The sequence below is a fragment of the Nomascus leucogenys genome, chromosome 18 (assembly GCF_006542625.1).
Source record: "Nomascus leucogenys isolate Asia chromosome 18, Asia_NLE_v1, whole genome shotgun sequence".
Taxonomy (NCBI): domain Eukaryota; kingdom Metazoa; phylum Chordata; class Mammalia; order Primates; family Hylobatidae; genus Nomascus; species Nomascus leucogenys.
The window spans coordinates 12,478,026-12,498,863 of NC_044398.1; the positions used below are offsets into that span (position 1 = coordinate 12,478,026).

Consider the following 20,838-nt stretch of genomic DNA (forward strand, 5'->3'; position numbering starts at 1 on the left):
ATTAATAAATATTTATGTTTGTACCTTCTGTATTCCAAATATGATATGATCTACCCTCATGGACTTGCTATACCGAAGAAAAAATGGACTAATTCAAAAAAATAAAGTACAATTAGAATATAGCAAGAAATTTAGAGATGAGAGCTGTGTATGAGTGGGACATGATCAGGCTGTGGTGAGGGAACTATTTGAGGTTTGGAGGGAGGATACGTTGCCCTAGGAAGACCAAGAATGAGATACGTGATTTCTGAAAGGATTAGGCAGATGTGGTTTCCCCTTGTTTCCTTGTATAGTACTCTAAACTCTGCTTTGAACCATAGTCAGCCACATTATGACACAGTCTGCAGACCCTGTAGACCATTTTTTCTTATAACAGTGTGTTTCATTGTCATACAGGTTGAGTATACTTTATCTGAAATGCTTGGGACCAGAAATGTTTCAGATTTTAGATTTTTTTAGAGTTTGAAATACTTGCATTCAGCTTACTAGTTCAGCATTCCTAATCCGAAATCAGAAATCCAAAATGCTCCAGTGTGAGTATCTCCTTGGAGGGTCATGTTGGCTCTCAAAAAGTTTCACGTTTTGGAGCTTTCGGATTTTGGGTGTTTGGGTTAGGGATATTCAGGCTGTGGTAGTTAGCACTATGTAAAATTATATTCATTTGTTTAATCAGTAATTGTGTCCCCCTCGTCACTGAGAGCAGTTTCCTCAGTACCAGTAAGTTCTGCACCCCAGTAAATACGTGTTAAATGAATTACTGCTAGTCCTGATTTAGCAACCTGCAGGACATAAATGCAACACTTAAAATAAGATTATCCAAGCTGTTCCATGACCTTCCATTTGAGCAGTTGTGTGAGTGATTTTGACAGATGGGATAGTAGGTCACTTTGTGTCTAATTCGGCACCATTTTTCAGAGCATAAAGATAAAATATCTGAGTAAGCATATTATATTTTTAGAAATCAGCCAGGTGAACAAGAACATAAATGCTCAAGGGAATTGAGGGAAAGATACAGACACCAAAACATTATTTCAGCAAAGGCACTAAATGTGAGGGGAAGGAAATTTTTCCATAGCACAAAAGATTCTTTAATGCTATAAGTCACCTTAGAAAGAATCAACTTACATATCAATCTAGGAATTTCACTGCTCTCTAGAGGTGGTAATGAGAAAAAGAGGGAAGAGAAGAGAGGGAGGGAACTAAGGTGGTTATAAGAAGGGAGATGAGGATCTACACTGTTTTTGTAGTGCAGCCTTAGTGGAGAGAGTGAGATCCGGGCTGGGGATGGTATTCCTCATTGTTCTAAAGGAGGGAGCTCAGGTGTGCAAGCAAGAGGGGGAAAGTGGGGAGTAGAGTCAGAATCTTCTGCTTATTCTGCAGTGCACTGGGGCAAGAAGCTGTCCTCGGTGTGGCTGAGGCTTCAGAAGCGTGGGTTTCTGGGCTCTCTATATCTTCACTAAGCTGGGCCAAAGATATTATTCAAAACTTTCTTTGTTAAAAGCATCTGAGTTATTCTTTGTCTCTATAGCCACAGATACCCTGGGCAGATTTGGCACTTTGATGATATCCTGGGCACAGATTTGGCAGTTCGATGATATCAAAGATGTGGCTTCTTATTTTATAGGTGAATGTATATTACAGGCTGAGCATCCCTATTCCAAAAATCTGACATTCTTTTTTTTTTTTTTTTTTTTTTTTTTGAGGCGGAATTTCACTCTTATTGCCCAGGCTGGAGTGCAATGGCGTGATCATGGCTCACTGCAACCTCTGCCTCCCCGGTTCAAGCGATTCTCCTGCCTCAGCCTCCTGAGTGGCTGGGATTACAGGCGCCTGCCACCACACCCGGCTAATTTTTTTTTTTTTTTTTTGTATTTTTAGTAGAGACGGGGGTTTCACCATATGGGCCAGGCTGGTCTCGAACTCCTGACTTCAGGTGATCTGCCCATGTCGGCCTCCCTAAGTGCTGGGATTGCACCCGTGAGCCACTGCACCAGGCCAAATCTGACATTCTAAATGCTCCAAAATCCAAAACATTTTGAAAGCTCCAGGGTCATGCTCAAAGGAAATGCTCATTGGAGCATTTCAGTTTTCATATTTCTGGATTAGGGTTGCTGAACCGGTAAGTAGAATGCAAATATTCTGAAATTCTACATCTGAAGCACTTCTGGTCCCAAGCATTTTGGATAAGAGTTAGTCAAACCTGTACTTAGGTTGGCTTTTAGTACAAGGCTATTTATATTTTTCCCACCTGGGACCTTGATCAAAGGCTCTTTTGATCCTCATCTTAACATCCTCCTCTCCTTAATCAAAAAGAAGACAAAAGTGTTGGACTAGGAGAAAATGGAAGTAGGTAGATGGGCTAAGTGGGAAAAGGTTTTCCATCTGCCTGACGCCAAAGGGGCCAGGAGGAACAGTGGCCTCTTGTGTTCGCAGGGGGAGCAGAGGAAATTCTGTGGTGGCTGTGATGATAAGCCCTGGCCTCCACCCCAAACCTCATCATTTGTAGGATCTTTGGAGGAATTCTAGTCCAGCCATTGATTCCACTTAATTTATTGTGTACATACTTCTTTGTTCTTATATGTATGTACATGAACACATAGTTTTTAAGAAGACAGTACGGAGTGACGGCTTGCTCAGGCTTGGAGTCTACTAACTTGGATTTGAAGCCCAGCCCGAACACTCGTAAAGCACTGAGGCTTCAAATCAGTTACTTAACTCTGCTGCCTTAGCTTCCATATCTGTAAAATTGGAATGATGATGCTTACCTCCTAGGGCTGCTGTGAGGGTTAATCTGCCTGTTATGTGGTCAGTATTTGATCTGGCGTGTGACATCTAGACATGCACAATTTATAGTACCTTTGTATGTGTGAGCTTCATGACCCATCTTTACTCATCTTTATCATGCATTTCCCTCTCGGTAAGACAAAGTAAAGTCCTTTCATTTCTTGAGGTCCCGGCGGGGCCCATTAGTGACAGTCATAGTCACTAAGGTTGGAGTTCTAAAAACATTTTTGAAGTCAGAGATCACTTTGAATATATGATAACATTGTTAGCCTTTTTCTCAGGGACAGAAGCATACACACACATGTATTTGCTCTCTCTCTCTCTCTCTCTCAATTTTGCATAAAATTCCAAAAAGCAGTGTGTATACAAATGTATGCAACAAATCATTAAACTGCCACATACATACAAACAGTAAAGTGAACGCATTTTGTTATGCTCTAATAATTAAAAAAAATAAGGAGGAAAGATTTAAAGGAAGAAAAACCTTGTTTATTTTTACAATTTATAAATTGATTGAAGTTCACTGAAGGAGCCCAGCTGAGAAATAATTATTGGTGATGGTGGGGTAGAGAAAGTTGATGCTAGTGCCTTTGGTTCCCCAGAAGCTACCAGCCTGGCGTTTGCCAGAGCCATCTGTCCCACCTTCTTTGTATGTTGCATAATCTTTGGGACCTCATGTGAGAACGTTGCCTTTTTCTATTACAATTTACTAATCTGAAGCCGAACCTAGCCTGCATGAGCAGGCTCAAAATATTGCTGAGTTCTGATTGTGTCAAAAGACAGAACACGAGAATCCTATCTTGTCTCCTCATGACTTAAGCCTCCTTTTTTTTTTTAAGGAACTTCCTTTGTGGCTTGCTGCAGACAGAAGAATGCAGGCAGTGATCCTGTTAGGCTGAGCTTGGGTTTTCAGATGATTTTAGTACAGCAGGGACGTATGTCTTGGCCACACTGGCCCAAATACCAAGGTGGCCTTCTCTCCATATTTTATTTGTCGTTTCTCTTCTTCTGTTGGTCTGCCTGCTAATGTGACACCACTTATTTTAGTGAAAACTACATGAGGAAGATCAGGATCAGGAGGATGGAAATACACTGCCTATACACTGGATGGTGACATCTCTATCACAAAATGATAATTATCAATTTATTCTGCAGATGAGAATATTCCAAGCCCAGCCACAAAAGTGCATGCAGATATTTCATTGCATGAATTATTGGGAGTGGGAAATCATCTCAATGATAGACAGCCTCAGGGACAGCTGTGGGGTTGTTCTTCATATTCTCCCATTTTAGGAATGATGTATGATAGGCAAGAAACCTTTTATGTCAGTGTTCCCCTTAGTTGATACATTGTGACTGGCCACAGCTATAGATTAGCTGCAAATATAGCCTGAATCAATCAAGAAATCATGGCGGATCATTTCAGGTTTTCAAATTTTATGTATTTATTTTATTTCAATGGTTTTGGGGGGAACAGGTGGTTTTTGGTTACATGAATAAATTCCTTAGTGGTGATTTCTGAGATTTTGGTGCACCCATCATGTGAGCAGTGTACATTATACCAATATGTTGTCTTTTATCCGTCACCCCACTTCTTAAATAACTAAAAGTAGAACTACTGTTCGATCCAGCAATCCCACTACTGGGTATCTACCCAAAGGGAAAGAAGTAAATTATATGAGAAAGACACATGCACTCACATGTTTATAGCAGCACAATTTGCAACTGCAAAAATATGGAATCAGCCGAAGTGCTTATCAACCAACGAGTGGATAAAGAAAATGTGGTATATGTGAACCATGGGATACTACTCAGCCATAAAATGGAATGAAATAATGGTCTTTGCAGCAACTTTGATGGAGCTGGAGGCCATTATTCTAAATGAAGTAACTCAGGAATGGAAAACCAAGTATCTTATGTTCTCACTTATAAGTCGGAAGTAAGCTATGAGGATGCAAAGGCATTCCAGTATTTGGAAACATATTTCTTCAAATGTTGTTCTACTGGGAGGCTCTTTTGAGTGTTTGAGATTTTTGAGATCTGCTGACATAGACTTCTCAGAAATCTCAGAACAAGTGCCCACAGAGGCTCCTGGAGTAAGCAAGCAAAGGCTGAGCATGAGATGTTCTTGTTCACTGATGCAATGGATGGTGCTGCAGGTCATGCTACCAGTAGCAGTCACTGACTCCCTTAATGGGAATGCAGTTTTTAGAAAGTATAAGAAATATTTTAAAAACCAAATCCAGTCCTCAAATGCAGTAACATTTTTTCTTATTTGTTTTCCTTCAGCTTACAGACATCTCCTCAAATAGGAAGCCCAAATGCCTGTATGTATGTATTTTTATACTTGGGCCATTTGACAATGTTTGTATTGTATGTTTTCCTGTTGCATTTTATATGAGATCATATCTATTTTATATGATATCTAGATTATAAATGGCTTTGAGAGGCTTAAATGAAAACTGACCAGCATGCGTACCTAACTTTGTGAAAAGTTGATGTGACCTTTTAATATCCTATGAGTCTATTAGTATGTGCCACTATGATGGTACTGGAGGAATATTTTTAGAGTATTATATAGTATAACTTTCTCTTATTAAGGTATAGCGTGGTCATAATAACTCTATAGTACTATTAATGTAGTTCATGTACTACATTGTTTATGTAAATTCATCCTGGCAGTCATATGCTTTACAACGTCTATGCAGTGAATTTGTCTGAGTCTGCTAGTCGTCACTTAACAAGTCAAGAGACATGAGTTCTGGTCCCATCTTCTCCATAGACCAACTATCTGTATTATTCTGGGTAGTCATTAACATTTTCTGTACCTCAGTCTTATCACTGTAAATAGGACTAGTAATATCTCCCTGGGAATTTAGTACCATGTGATCATTTCATGGAGACCACAGGAATTTTTGGAAGAAAAATACTCATATTATGATTTGTCTTTGTGGTAGCATTATCACCACTGTAGCATGTAGGAGAGATTGTGCCATGAGTAGTTATTCTTTTAAGGTTTTAAAGAAATCTTTCTTTCTGCTCATCTCTTCTCCACTCCCCGCCAACCCTCTGCAGAAGCCGAGGGCATCCACATTCGGTGTGTAACCACCCTGATCTCAAGGCCCATTTCCACCCAAAGGGGAGGAACCACCTGAAAAAGGCCAAGGATGACAGAGCCAGCATGCAGCCTGCCAAGGCCATTCACGAACAGGCCGAGTCCTCAAGAGACCTCTGCAGACCTCCGAAGAAAGGGGAGCTCCTGGGGTTTGGCCGCAAAGGCAACATCAGGCCCAAAATGGCTAAAAAAAAGCCAACAGCCATTGTGAACATCATCTAAAAGGGTGGGTGGTGCTGGACCAATCATCGCTGGGCTGTGGGGAACGTTGTTCCAGGGAACAACAGTAATGTCTTTCTGGAAACATTCCATAGTAAGACACATTGGAAAAGCCAAGGGCATAACACAGGCAAGCACCTCGATTAACCAGAGCTTAGCAAATGGGAATCTTAGTGAAACAGAATTTTATTATAATCCCCTTTTAGAAGCTTGCAAATTACAGAAAGAATAAAAAAATTAAATCAATCTTAAAGCTCTAACTTCTAAAGTAACTGGCCCAGTCTCCAGTAGTCTTGGCATCTGGGCTTCTGTGCAGTGGTCATTAATTTTCAGACCAAGGCCACACAAAATGTCAGGCCTAGGGAGAAAATTCATCTGTGCCCACTGCTCTCCAAAGTGTGAGGCAAGGAATGGGAGTGTAAAGTTCTGCTAATAACAGTAAAATGAAAATATTTGTGTTTGTGTATAACCTTCCCCTCAGCTAATTTGAAAGCCTCCAAAATAAGGATTCCCATTGCCCGAGTATTCTGGTTAATCAAGATTTCAATTTCTGGGTTGCTCAAGGGACTCTTTCAGTCAGACTTCAGTTCTCATTCCGACAGAGTGTCTTTCAGTTCGTTTGTTTGATTGAGGTTTTTTGGTGGCCTAGATGCATGTTTATTCAGATTTTGGTACACCTCTGCCATCTTCTTTGGCTGAGTATTCTGCACCCGCAGACCACGCTGCCAGCCTCTATCTTAATAGCTGCTTTTGTGGATATGGCTGGGGAGCACAGTAAAACCCTCTTTTGATGAGCACCCAGCATGGGCTCGGTGTCTAGGTAGTTGGAATGACAGTGGACTGCACGCTTGGTGCATTGTGACCATCCTGGAAGCACTGCGGGTGTCGCCAAGCCCTTTCCTAAGACCTGCTTCCTGGACAGTGTCAGTGGCCCTCTCTGTCTCTGCTACGGGCATGACTTTCTCTTCGCTGGCTTAACTTTTCCACTGGGTAGTTCACTTCGCCTCCTGCTGCTTCTGTGCCCTGTTAAGGCTTCAGGTATCTTTCAACCAAGTATCTGGAGTGTTCACTGTATGTTGCATTCTAAAGTAATTTCTGAAATAAACGATGCATGTAGGAGCCAGAATCTGACACTGTCTTCCCTTCCTTCCCTCCCTAAAATGGCTTTTGTTTCCACAAAGAGCTGTTAAGAATTTCCTGCTGTATGATTTTCCTCAAGAATGAATTTCCATGTTATTTTTTCCTTAAATTTAGCAATATCATCAGATCTCATGAAGAGTTTACAAGTGCTGACATTCTTCTGAAAACAGGAATAATTTTGTCCACAAATATATACATATATACATATATGTAACACATACAAAATATATATGTTAAGTATATTAATAATTTATTTTTAAATACTCATGGAGAAAGTATGTGTTTGTGGTGAGTGGTTTTTAAACTATATATGTTTGTTCATGTAAACTGAATTCTCTTATTTAAAAAATCAAAACTGTAACGTAATTAACATTGGCAGAATTATGATTGTTATTGCAATAAGCATCAAATTAGCAGCGCATTAAAAATAGGAAATAAAGCAGTTGCTTAAAATGCCAGTCAATTGAAAAGTGTAACTTATCATTATACAAACATTTTGAACCTACCATAATGAAAATGTTCATTTTTGAATCTTCACTTTGACTTTTGGTTTATGGGAGGTGGATCATTCATGTGATATATAAGCAGCTATCAAGTGGGGAAAAACATTGCTGTGAATATCACTGTTTAGGCTAACATTGTAAAAATTGTAATGTTATAATTATTATTTATTTGGAGAATTAACTTCCCCCTCTAAAGTTATTTATTATTGATGCTTATACCATGATTGCACTTTAGCCTTTTACATACTAAAAACATGACTTGTTAGTTGTATTGCATGCTCTTTGTCCCGTAATGTGTGTGCAATGACAACTCGTTTCTGTTTTATTTAAAGTAACTGACATTTTGGATTTTCATCTAACATACCTAGAGGGCATGGCAACTCTCTTTGACAGTGGTACCCCATGATCTTCAGAAAGTACCATAATGTCATCCTACTCTACATTTCACAAGACAAATTATTTTGAGATTTATTTATTATATTAAAAATTTTTTTTAAGTTCCCACTAAATTTTGACCCCCATATAAAGAAATGTGTTATGTATGTTGTGCCTCCTTAGAGGCATAAATTTAGTGTCAAAACATGGGAGATGGCTTACTCAGAAGCATACTCCCCTTAACACACCATGGCCTGAGCTAAGTACCATGTCCCGTTTGTGTCTTATTTTTAAATATTTTCTTTGTCTACATGGGCAGTTGACCTTAGAGTTAAGGCGGTTGCTTTTTTGAAGAAATCACCAAAGTTTCTGGGAAACTATGTTCAAGGTTAAACTGGAGAGTAGATTTAATTTTATTTGTCTCGTAGGGAAGAAATCTTCCTTTGAACTGTTTTTCTTGCTTTTTTCCTTTTTCCCAAAGTAGGTTGCAGATTCTTATCTGCAAGGTTCAAGTTGCTTAGACACTGTTTTCCAGTATTCTGCAGGGCCAGTCAGTTGTACAGAAGTTGGAATATTCTGTTCCAGAATTAAAGAAGTTTTTAGATTATGAAATATTATGATAATAAAGCTATATTTCTGACTAATGTGTTGATATGTTTTGTCTAGTTGGAGTGTTTTTTGGGGAGCCAAGTATGTTGATCCACTAACAGGAAACAAAATGGTCCTTCATGAATAAGCTGTTCATCATACATATAATCACCAGGATCTTGTGTACCTATAGGTTTTCTTAACTTAGCTAGATCATTTTTGTTCATCATAATGCCTATATCTAAAAGTTATTTTTACATATGTTCACACTGAGACAGCTTCATTAAAAGCCCATTTGGCACTTTTCCCCATCTTCCTCCACAACCATGAGTAATTTTCCTACACTGTATTTTTAAACTTGTCAGCTCTTAGCAATTCATAAACAGATTTCACAGTATATATCTCAGCCTATATATGCTATACATCCAAGACATTGCAAAGCCCAGAGAGTCATCAGAGGAGACAACAGAGAGAAGTATGTGACTGGTGGAATTAGCCGTTGTTCTTTTAAGAACCATGAAATCAGGAAAATTTAGGGGACTCCATTTGTTTAGGAGCTGTGAGAGTTATTCAGGAGGTGACCTTAGTCTGCCCTTATAGTTGACCCTTGAACAGTGCAAGGGTTAGGGACACCGACTCCTGTGTAATTCAAAATCCATGAGTAACTTTTGACTGCTCAAAAACTTAACTACTGATAGCCTACTGTTGACCAGAAGCCATACTGATTACATAGTTAACACATATTTTGTATGTTATATGTATTATCTACCATATTCTTACAATCAAACTAGAGAAAAGAACATGTTAGTAAGAAAATAATAAGGAAGAGAAGATATAGTTATATTCATTAAGTGGAAGTGGATCATCATAGAGGTCTTCATCCTCATTGTCTTCACATTGGGTGGGCTGAGGAGGAAGAGGAGGAGGAAGGGTTTGTCTTGCTACCTTTGGTGGCAGAAGAAATCAGGAGAGAACTGGACCCACTCAGTTCAAACCTGTATCGTTCAAGAGTCACCTGTAGTTATGTCAAGGTTAATGGGTTCCCCAGTTTATAGTGTTTTTGAGAAATAGCTGTGACGGTCCTGATTTTCTCAGTTTTTTAGAAAACATAAATCCCAGTATCTTGATTCTGCTCAATCTGGATCCTTCAGAAGTGAATTCCAGGGGTAGCATGCCTGCACGATCCCAAACAGAAGCCCCAGAGCAATTTCAAATGTTTAAATGATGGAGAGCTTTAGAAATTGAATTCCTTTTTGTGGAATTAAGTAAATTTTTTCTTTTGTGTTCCTTTTTTTTTGCTCATGTTCTGGATCAGAACACATCTGAAATTTTCATTTAAGAAAAGAGTATTCAAACTGTAGCTCTATGTTAAATTTACTCTAGATTTTCAGCTATTATTCCAGGATGGAAAAGTTTTTCCAGTAGAGGAACCTCACATATAGGCAGGCTAGATTCTCCTTCCCACCCTGTAATGGGGATACTGATACATTTTGCATATGTGGAGGTAGATGCCTAGGATGGTAAATGAGAACTTTGGTACCAATGTCCTGTGAGAAGAGGAGAGATGATTGCTGCCCCTAAGTATCTGAAGTGTTATCACATAGAAAAATACATATTTTGTGTGGCTGCAAAAGATATTACTGAAATCTGTGAGAGAAAGGTCTGAGGAAGCAGATGTCAAATCACTAAATGAAAAATTTCTTAGCACAATGGAATAGGTCACCTAGTTAAAAAGCGAGCTCCCTGTCTCTGAGCTACTGTTTCCTTTGAGTACTGCTTTTCCCTTAGCTACTCGTTTTCTCAGCCATTGTTCTTTAAAGAACCATGAAATTAGGAAAATTTAGGGGACTCCATTTGTTTAGGAGCTGTGAGAGTTATTTGAGAGGTGACCTTAGTCTGCCCTTGTAGTTGACCCTTGAACAGTGCAAGGGTTAGAGACACCGACTCCTGCGTAATTCAAAATCCTGAGTAACTTTTGATTGGGATTCTACATTGGGTTGGGAATTGAGCTGGGTTCTTCCAAAAATACTTGTAGCCTTGGGATTCTATTGTTTTATATATATATATTGATGTTACATTAACGTAAATGTTGGTCACATAAAACAGTGTTGACATGGTAACTTGATTTTGGAGATTTTATTTCACTGACTTGGGCTTTGCAAAGTTTGTAAACTTTGTAAAGTTACAAAGATAACACGCACCCATATTTATCCTTACAGAATCCCTTTGAAGCAAGTAGGGCTGAGGAGGTACAATTTTCTACTCTTAGCAGGTGGAGAAACAGCAGTTGGGGAAATGGGAGATGTACATCTGGTACTATTACCTCAGCATGATGTGCTTCTTGGAACGGAAGCATCTCACCTCCTTGAATGTGATTTCAGTGTTTAAAGAGAAGGTACATTTTTTGTTACAACATGGCTCCTGAATGCAAGCCAGGAACCTCATCTGGTGTTCAGTTAAATCAACAGCAGTTCTTTCCAGCACTGGAAGATAAATTGGCAATGTTGGACTTGAGATGGTGTGTGTCATGTCAGGCTCCAGCATCGTGCCTTCTTCAGGCATTTTCCAGGTAGTTTTGATTATTCTTCAGCTTTTGCCTTTCTTATGAATATACTTCAGAAGGTGACATCACATTTTGCAATGAGAGTGGGGCTTATGATGGCTTGAAAGGGTTTCCAGGGCCCAGGAATGCCTCTGTGACAGAGCCTGAGTGAGAAAAAGAAATTGTCCTTCTACATCTCAGCCAATGCTCCTTCACCATGTTCTGCCTCCTCATTGACAAAAGTCCAAAAAAGATCTTATATGCCTTTGTTGATTACATAAGGTTCTCAGTGTCCTAAAATTCTGTTTAACATTTATGATTGGTTGTTGCACCTATGCGAGCCATTGTGGGGGTTATAGACGTTGCCACTCTGTAAGCTCCAGACTTCTGCCCCCCCTTAGAGCTGAGGACCCCAACTTGCCAAGGAATTTCAAAGTCTCAGATTGAAGTCTGTTAGATTTTAGTGCATATATCTGTGGACATTTCACATTGGTTGTTTGCTGACTAACAAGTGGCGTTGTTCACTTTGGTTGAGTATCTCATAGAGAAACAGAAAGATGGTTTTATATCTCAACCTCTCCTCTTTCCAAGCCCTAATTATTTGTTCAAGGATGAACCCCACTTCCCCATTCTCAGGAATGTACTTTATTTTTATCTTTAAGTGTGCCTGTAGCTTGAAATTATAGCTAACACTTCTCATGTTGTCCTAAACACAGAGATCTGATAGAGGGAACCAAGATTCTTAAAGGGTAAGGGATACCCGAGGAGCTTAGAGTGGGTAAGGGCAAGTGGAGTGGACACACAGTTAGTTATTGGGACGAAGATCAAAGGTTTGAATTTGCCCTGCATGCCCTGGCTCTGGCCTGCCTCTCCACTCCAGCCAGCACCAGACCTCTTGCTCCTTTCCAGCCACTGCCTTCCTTTCAGAGCATTGCAGATACCCTGCTTTCTCCACGCACTGCTTCCCTGACATGTTGTGTCTTCTGCCTGGAATGGCCCTCTCTTTCTTTTTCATCTAGTTAATTTTTGTTCAGCCTTCAGATTTGAGATCAATTGTCACTTCCCCAAGGCAGCTTCATAACTCTCAGAATATCATGTACCTATTCCTTCTAGGACTGATTCTAGGTGCCCCTTTATAATATTTAGTGGTGTGACGACTTGACTCATATCTGCCTTCCCCACTGTCCTGTCGTTTCCATAACAAGGGGCCAAGTCTTTACCTTTTATCGCTAGTATGTCCCCAGTGCCAGATGCAGTACCCAGCATAGGGTGGGTCCTCAATAAGGTATCAGTGGCCTCAGATATGCTAAAAAAGAAAACTACAATGAGAAAATGGACTTTCTTCCAGATGGGGAGGATCAAAGAGGAAGTATTGTTTGCAGAATGAACAGGATTGGAGTTAGCAAATCAGAGCAGAGCATTTTAGGCAGTCTGAGTGTGGTCATGGAGGTAGAAAGCACAGGACAAGTGAGCCCTGGGAAGTAACATAATTTTTCCTTGAATATCCATTTCTTGGCCATTCTGTCTCCCATTTTAAGGGTAAGCCCCTCAGGTCTGCAGCTATCCTGTAGTGTCGTATCCCATTGTGAGAGAACTGTATCTACCCTGATGCTCTAGCACCTAGCACTGGGCCTGCTGCTGTGTAGGGATCCAGGAGATCCAGTGAGACAGCATCATTCCTGGAACCTGGGCAGGGGCTCAGCTTGCCAGAGGGTCAAGTATCTCCAGCTCTAGGAAGAGAAAAACTACAACTGTATGGAACCAGGCAGAGCGTTGGAGCACTCTGCTTCTGCTTCTAAGGGTCCTTCCAGGAAGGGCTGGAGCCCACAAACTGGCTGTCACTCCTCTTATTGAAGCCATTCCTACAAACTTTATAAAATTAATCAGAGAAGCATGGAGGGGAGAAACAAAAATAAACCAAGCTGGAAGCACAGTCAGTGTTTGTTATGAGATCAGCTTGCTCTCTGACCTGCTTCCCCATAGTGGTTTGTGGCCTATTGCCCCAGAATCATGCAGACCCTGCTGTAAGACTACAGCTCCCCTGAACTGCTGTATAGATAACAACTCAAACACTACAAAACATTAAGCTTTTCCTTTGAGATATTCCTTCAGGTCCTGTGTACCAGTGAAACTACTGACACCTGCTTGCCTGAAGGACCCCACAAGAAGCTGACTCACTAAAGAATGCAGTTCCCACATCCCCTTTACCCTTCTTAGGAAAACTTTTGACTTTTGACCCTCAAAGCCCCTGATCCCCTTAATAACGCCAGCCCAGGAAAAATCAGGGAGATGGATTTGAGGGTCTCCTCTCATCTCCTCACTGGGTGCCCTGTGATCGTTAAACTCTTTCTCTGCTGCAAACCCTGCTGTCTCAGTGTATTGAACTATTACTGTGTAGGAGGCGTATGAACCTGTTGGTCCTAAAGCCTTATCAGTAGGTATTTTAATACTCTCCTTCTTTTAGCCTGCATCTATGGTAAGATAGAAAATACATGGCATTTCCTTCTGAATCCATGGTAGACATTGCTAATTGGCCAGGGTTATCTTTCCTGATGAACACAGACATAGCCTCAGAATCCTTCCTAACACAGGCTTAACCAGCTGTGGTAGGCAGAATGTCTACCCACCCAAACTTTTAACTTTGGAAGAATCCTTTAGATAATGACTATGTGTTGTTTAAGCCACTAAACTTGGATAATTTGTTACAGCGGCCATAGAAAATGAGTATACCAGCTAGTCAGCACACAAATCACAATCTATTTGCCCCTCCTCAACAATGGTGCGGTTGAAAGGGCACTGATCTTGGCATCCTGCTTTACAACTTACATCTGCTTTGACTGTGGGTCCAGTTTCCTCATCTGGAAAATAGATAGAATGATGTCTTGCCTTGGCCATGTGGAAAGCACATGGGAACAACCATGAAGTCTTCTCTCTCCCCTAATAACTTTCTAACCAAGAACTTGAAAATAGAAAAACAAGATTCTTCCCTGTGTACTAAAACAAAAAGGCAACGTTAAATGAACTAGAGCAGAAAATCATTAAGTTACATTAAACAGTCTGAATGGTGGTAAAGAACTGACTATAACCTGTTTGAAGATATTAACCTGTCTAATAGAAACATATAGGTATTAACATATCTAAAGAAAGACATCAGGCTCTGCCACTTACTAGTTTTATTATCTTGAGCCACTTATTTAATCTATTAGAACCTCATTGTCTCTCTCTGTATTCAGGATCATGGTGCAGATTAAATAAGATATCCATATAAAGTTTTTAGCATAATACCTGGCACAGAATCCGTACTTAATATATTTATTTATTTGAGACTATTGGCTAAATATGGAGACTTAGAAAAGAGAGTGTCAGAAAACAAATACTAACAGCATCTATTGGGGATATGTGGGCCAGTAAATAAGATTCCCCTCCCAAGTTATGACTTAACCAATACTTATTAACACACAAGCCCAATGCCTAGAGACCAAAATATCAGAGCTACTGGCAAGACTAGATTGTAGAACAGCCCTTGGGCTCATATCTTGATGCATTGGTTTCGTACCTTCGTGAAATTGCTTTGCTTTGCTTCTTAGCATCCTGTTTTTATTCCCCAGCAGGGTCAAGATAGTGTCTCTGGTCTTCTTTTCTTGGTCTTACTTTCTCTACTCCAGCTGTAGTTGACATCTGCTCTTGTTTTTGGCTGTTCAGAATTCAAACCCCCTTCTTGTGTCTGCAGGGAGATTCTTCCCTAATGGAGTAGGGCCATCTCCTACTTAGAAGCTGAAAATGCCACATACTCATTTTCCTAGCTTTTCCTGAAACTCTGTGACTTAAAGTCTGCCTATCAGATATGTCCACCCCAAGCTTTGGTCCAAAGGAATTAACTTAAAGAGGTAGGGTGTGTATAAAATCCTGTCTGGTGATGGAAGAGAGTGGAGGCAGCAGCTCCATCCAGTTGCCTGAGGCATTGGCAATGACAGTTCTGACAGCAGAATCCTAGTGTTTTCAGTAGACCAATTCAATGGCATAATTTTGGCATTGTTCCTGCCTGGCTAGCACCTCCACATCTGGTTCTCTGTCCTTCCCAGAGATAATGTGATGTAAGAATGCCATTTTAATAAACTCTTTTCTAACAAATTGCTAGAATCCGTCTCTGTTGCCTGCAACTAAGAACCCTGATGAATAGACCACACCTGCTTCAAGTACTTGGGGAAGTGAGGAATCATTTCCTTTTAACGGTCTGTAGTGCATTCCAGTTGGGCTGTAATGAAGTAGTCACTGACTCTGTGGCACAAAAGGGTTTTTTTGTATTCTTAGCCCATTTCCTTCTTGTGTTTCAGGGTCAGATACAGAGTACTGTATATGCCTAATAGGAGGGAGCTGTTCCTCAAACAGAATAATCAGTTTGGCTCAATAGCTGAAACAAGCCCTGATTTAAGGCCTCACCAGATGGATCTTGTCAGAATCACTAGAGTTAACTAGGTATTCATCCATCCAACCAACCAACCATTCACCAATATTTATTTGGGGTCCTGTATAAGCCAGTCATGCAATAGTGGGTACGGGAGATACAGGTTACCTCATGACCAGATATATATGGGGGTAGCTGGTGAAGTTTTCTGAACCATCAGGGCCAATCCCATCTGAACTATCAGGGCCAATTTCCTCTCTGTGATGGTGTACACATTACCCTGACTGGCCCTAGTGCATTTATAGCCTTTTAGGACCACAGGATCTCAACAGAATCCCTGACTCAGTCATTCTCTGTCCCATGGCACTATGTATTTTCTCAACAGCACTAACTACTATCTGAAATTATCTTATTTATTGGTTTACTTGTTTATTGTCTTTCCCTTCCTTTTACCTCACAGGACTGCCTCGTTGGTTTTGTTCACTGACTACTACTAAAATCCTGATTGACTAAGACTTGTTCAAAGAACCAATAAATTGGTTCTAGAGAGAAAATTCTCTTGAGCTCTGATTTGGAGCAGGGCTAAGGGATAGCTACTGTTGACTAGGAGATTACAATGAAAAGACTTTGAGGAATTCCTGCAGTATGTAGAATGTATACAGGAATCTCTCTTTTTTTTTTTTTCCTTCAACTTTTATTTTAAGTTCCAGGGTACATGTGCAGGATTTGTTACATAGGTAAACATGTGCCATGGTGGTTTGCTGCACGGATCAACCCATCACCTTGGTATTATGCCCAGCATCCATTAGCTATTCTTACTGATGCTCTCCCTCCCTCCCCATAGGCACCTGTGTGTGTAGTTCCCCACCCTATGTCTATGTGTTCATATTGTTCAGCTCCAACTTATAAGTGAGAACATGTGGTGTTTGGTTTTCTGTTCCTGCATTAGTTTGATGAGGATAATGGCTTCCAGCTCCATCCATGTCCCTGTAAAGGACATTATCGCATTCCTTTTTATGGCTGTAGAGTATTCAATGGTATATATGTACCACATTTTCTTTATCCAGTTTATCACTGATGGGCATTTGGGTTTATTCCATGTCTTTGGTATTTTCATGTCAAATGGTATTTCTGCTTCTAGATCTTTGAGGAATGATCACACTGTCTTCCACAATGGTTAGAATAATTTACACTCCCACTAACAGTGTAAAAGTGTTCCATTTTCTCTGCAACCTTGCCAGCATCTGTTGTTTCTGGACATTTTAATAATTGCCATTCTGACTAGCATGAGATGGTATATCATTGTGGTTTTGATTTGCGTTTCTCTAATGATCAGTGATGTTAAACTTTGTTTCATGTGTTTGTCAGTTGCATAAATGTCTTCTTTTGAGAAATGTCTGTTCATGTCCTTTGCCCACTTTTTAGTGGGATTGTTTGTTTTTTTTTATTGTAAATTTGTTTAAGTTCCTTGTGGACTCTGGATGTTAGACCTTTGTCAGAGGGATAGATTGCAAAAATTTTCTCCTGTTTTGTAAGTTGTCTGTTCATTCTGATGATAGTTTATTTTGCTGTGCAGAAGCTCTCTAGTTTAATCAGATTCCACATGCCAATTTTTGCTTTTGTTGCAATTGCTTTTGGTGTTTTCATCATGAAATCTGTGCGTGTGTCTATGTCCTAAATGGTATTGCCTAGATTTTCTTCTAGGGTTTTTATAGTTTTGGGTTTTACATTTAAGTCTTTAATCTATCTTGAGTTAATTTTTGTATAAGGTGCAGGGAGGGAATCCAGTTTCAATTTTCTGCATGTGGCTAGACAGTTCTTCCAGCACTATTTATTAAATAGGGAATCCTTTCCTCATTGCTTGTTTTTGTCAGGTTTATTGAAGATTCAATGGTTGTAGCTGAGTAGTCTTATTTCTGAGTTCTCTATTCTGTTCCATTGGACTATGTGTCTGTTTTTGTACCAGTACCATGCTGTTTTCATTCCTGTAGCCATGTAGTACAGTTTGAAGTTGGGTAGCATGGTGACTCCAGCTTTATTCTTTTTGCTTAGGATTGTCTTGGCTATTTGGGCTCTTTTTAGGTTTCATATGAATTTTAAAACTAATAAGAACAAAGAGACAATGTACCAGAATCTCTGGGATGCAGCTAAAGTAGTGTTAAGAGGTAAATTTATAGCACTAAATGCCCACATCAAAAAACTAGAAAGATCTCAAATTAACATCCTAACACCACAACTAAAAGAACTAGAGAACCAAAACCAAACAAACCCTCAAACTAGCAGAATACAAGAAAAAAAGAAAACTTCAAGCCAGTATCCCTGATGAACATTAATGCAAAAATCCTCAATAAAATACTGGCAACCTGAAACCAGCAACACATCAAAAAGCTTATCCATCACTATCAAATTGGGTTCTTCCCTGGGATGCAAGGTTGGTTCAATATATGCAAATCAATAAATGTAATTCATTACATAGGCAGAACTAAAGACAAATACCAGATGATTATCTCAGTAGATGCAGAAAAGGCCTTCAATAAAATTCAACATCCCTTCATGTTAAAAACTCTAAATAAACTAGATATTGAAGGAACACACCTCAAAATAACAAGAACCATATATAACAAACCCACAGCCAATACCATACTGAATGGGATGATAAAAACTGGAAGCATTCCCCTTGAAAACCAGCACAAGGCAAGGCTGCCCTTTCTTACCACTCCTATTCAACATGGTATTGGAAGTTCTGGCCAGGGCAATCAGGCAAGAGAAAGAAATAAAGGGTATTCAAATAGGGAGAGGAAGTCAAATTATCTATGTTTGCAGATGACATGATCTAGAAAATCCCATCGTCTCAGCCCAAAATCTTCTCAAGCTCATAAGCAACTTCAGCAAAGTCTCAGGATACAAAATCAATGTGCAAAAATTGTTAGCATTCCAATACACAAACAACAGGCAAGCAGAGAGCCAACTCGTGAATAACTCCCATTCACAATTGCTACGAAAAGAATAAAATACCTGGGAATATAGCTAACAAGAGAAGTGAAGGACCTCTTCAAGGAGAACTACAAACCACTGCTAAAGGAAATCAGAGAGGACACAAACAAATGGAAAAACATTCCATGCTCATGGATAGGAAGAATCAATATCATGAAAATGGTCATGCTACCAAAAGTAACTTATAGATTCAATGCTATTCCCATAAAATTGCCATTGAGCCCCATCTGATCTGAATGCTCTTCCTTAAATGAAGGCAGTTCATAGCTGATGCTGGTCCTCCCAGGGATAGCATGGACTTTGACAGAGCAAGTTGGAAAGAGAGAAGCTTGGCTAATAGGCAACTCTCCCTCCTCAAGTGGTAACAAAAACTCCTCTGAGATTACTGTATAGCAATGGTTCTAAAACCCCGACGGGTATCACAATTACCTCTGGAATTTAGTAAAAGTAAAAATACAAAGGCATCTGATGTTTTCTATTAGCTCTCCACCTAATTCTGATATACACCAAAGTCGTAAACTACTGCTCTATGATATGGTGGTATTTCCCAAAGTGTGTTCCATGGATCGCTAGTTCCTCTGACTCATACTAGTTAAATAAAGGAATTGTCAGGCTAAACATATTTCCCTACTGCAGACGGTTCAGCATTACAACAATGAAAATGTGCATTGTGAATCTTTTAGAGGAGAAAAAAAGTATGCAAATGCTCCCTAAACTTATTTGACCATGGAACTGTTTCTTCTAAGGGAACATGCATTAACATCTTCTGCAAACACAGTAGTTACTGTTCAGAATAATACTATAGTAAACACTTCAAAAGTACAATCACTGAGCACCCCTCTGTCTTCTTAGGAAAACTTTTCACCCTCTGTCTTAAGGCAATTCACAATTGTCCGCCAGAGTGGTCAAATTTTAGATGATTTAGGGTGTACCTAACACCTCACTTTTAAAAACGGTCTGTATCATGCAAATGGCTATACTGCCCAAGGTAATTTATAGATTCAATGCTATCCCCATCGAGCTACCAATGACTTTCTTCACAGAATTGGAAAAAACTACTTTAAAGTTCATATGGAATCAAAAAAGAGCCCACATCACCAAGTCAATCCTAAGCCAAAAGAACAAAGCTGGAGGCATCACGCTACCTGACTTCAAACTATACTACAAGGCTACAGTAACCAAAACAGCATGGTACTGGTACCAAAACACAGGCATAGATCAATGGAACAGAACAGAGCCCTCAGAAATAATGCCACATATCTACAACTATCTGATCTTTGACAAACCTGACAAAAACAAGAAATGGGGAAAGGATGCCCTATTTAATAAATGGTGCTGGGAAAACTGGCTAGCCATATGTAGAAAGCTGAAACTGGATCCCTTCCTTATACCTTATACGAAAATTAATTCAAGATGGATTAAAGACTTACATGTTAGACCTAAAACCATAAAAACCCTAGAAGAAAACCTAGGCAATACCATTCAGGACATAGGCATGGGCAAGGACTTCATGTTTAAACACCAAAAGCAATGGCAACAAAAGCCAAAATTGACAAATGGGATCTAATTAAACTAAAGAGCTTCTGCACAGCAAAAGAAACTACCATCAGAGTGAACAGGCAACCTACAAAATGGGAGAAAATTTTCGCAACCTACTCATCTGACAAAGGGCTAATATCCAGAATCTACAATGAACTCAAACAAATTTACAAGAAAAAAACAAACAACCCCATCAAAAAGTGGGCGAAGGACATGAACAGACACTTCTCAAAAGAAGACATTTATGCAGCCAAAAAACACATGCAAAAATGCTCATCATCGCTGGCCATCAGAGAAATGCAAATCAAAACCACAATGAGATACCATCTCACACCAGTTAGAATGGCCATCATTAAAAAGTCAGGAAACAACAGGTGCTGGAGAGGATGTGGAGAAATAGGAACACTTTTACACTGTTGGTGGGAATGTAAACTAGTTCAACCATTGTGGAAGTCAGTGTGGCGATTCCTCAGGGATCTAGAACTAGAAATACCATTTGACCCAGCCATCCCATTACTGGGTATATACCCAAAGGACTATAAATTAGGCTGCTATAAAGACACATGCACACGTATGTTTATTGCAGCCCTATTCACAATAGCAAAGAGTTGGAACCAACCCAAATGTCCAACAA

General features: G+C 39.7%; 1 protein-coding gene across 3 annotated transcripts in view; it reads left to right on the forward strand.

Annotated features, from left to right (window-relative positions):
• The window catches only part of ZNF365 (zinc finger protein 365), a 115,897-nt gene that overhangs the window by 20,052 nt on the left and 75,007 nt on the right, over positions 1 to 20,838 (forward strand). The window contains exons 4-5 of one of the 3 annotated variants that reach the window (XM_003258228.3): positions 5,074 to 5,111; positions 5,860 to 8,788. The exons of 1 other annotated variant lie outside the window; for it this stretch is intronic. In XM_003258228.3, the coding sequence (XP_003258276.2) occupies positions 5,074 to 5,111; positions 5,860 to 6,121 (300 nt within the window). In that variant the 3' untranslated portion in view covers positions 6,122 to 8,788. Of the gene's footprint in view, positions 1 to 5,073; positions 5,116 to 5,859; positions 8,789 to 20,838 lie in introns of those variants that run through there. One more of the 3 variants, XM_030798516.1, reaches the window with a different exon arrangement.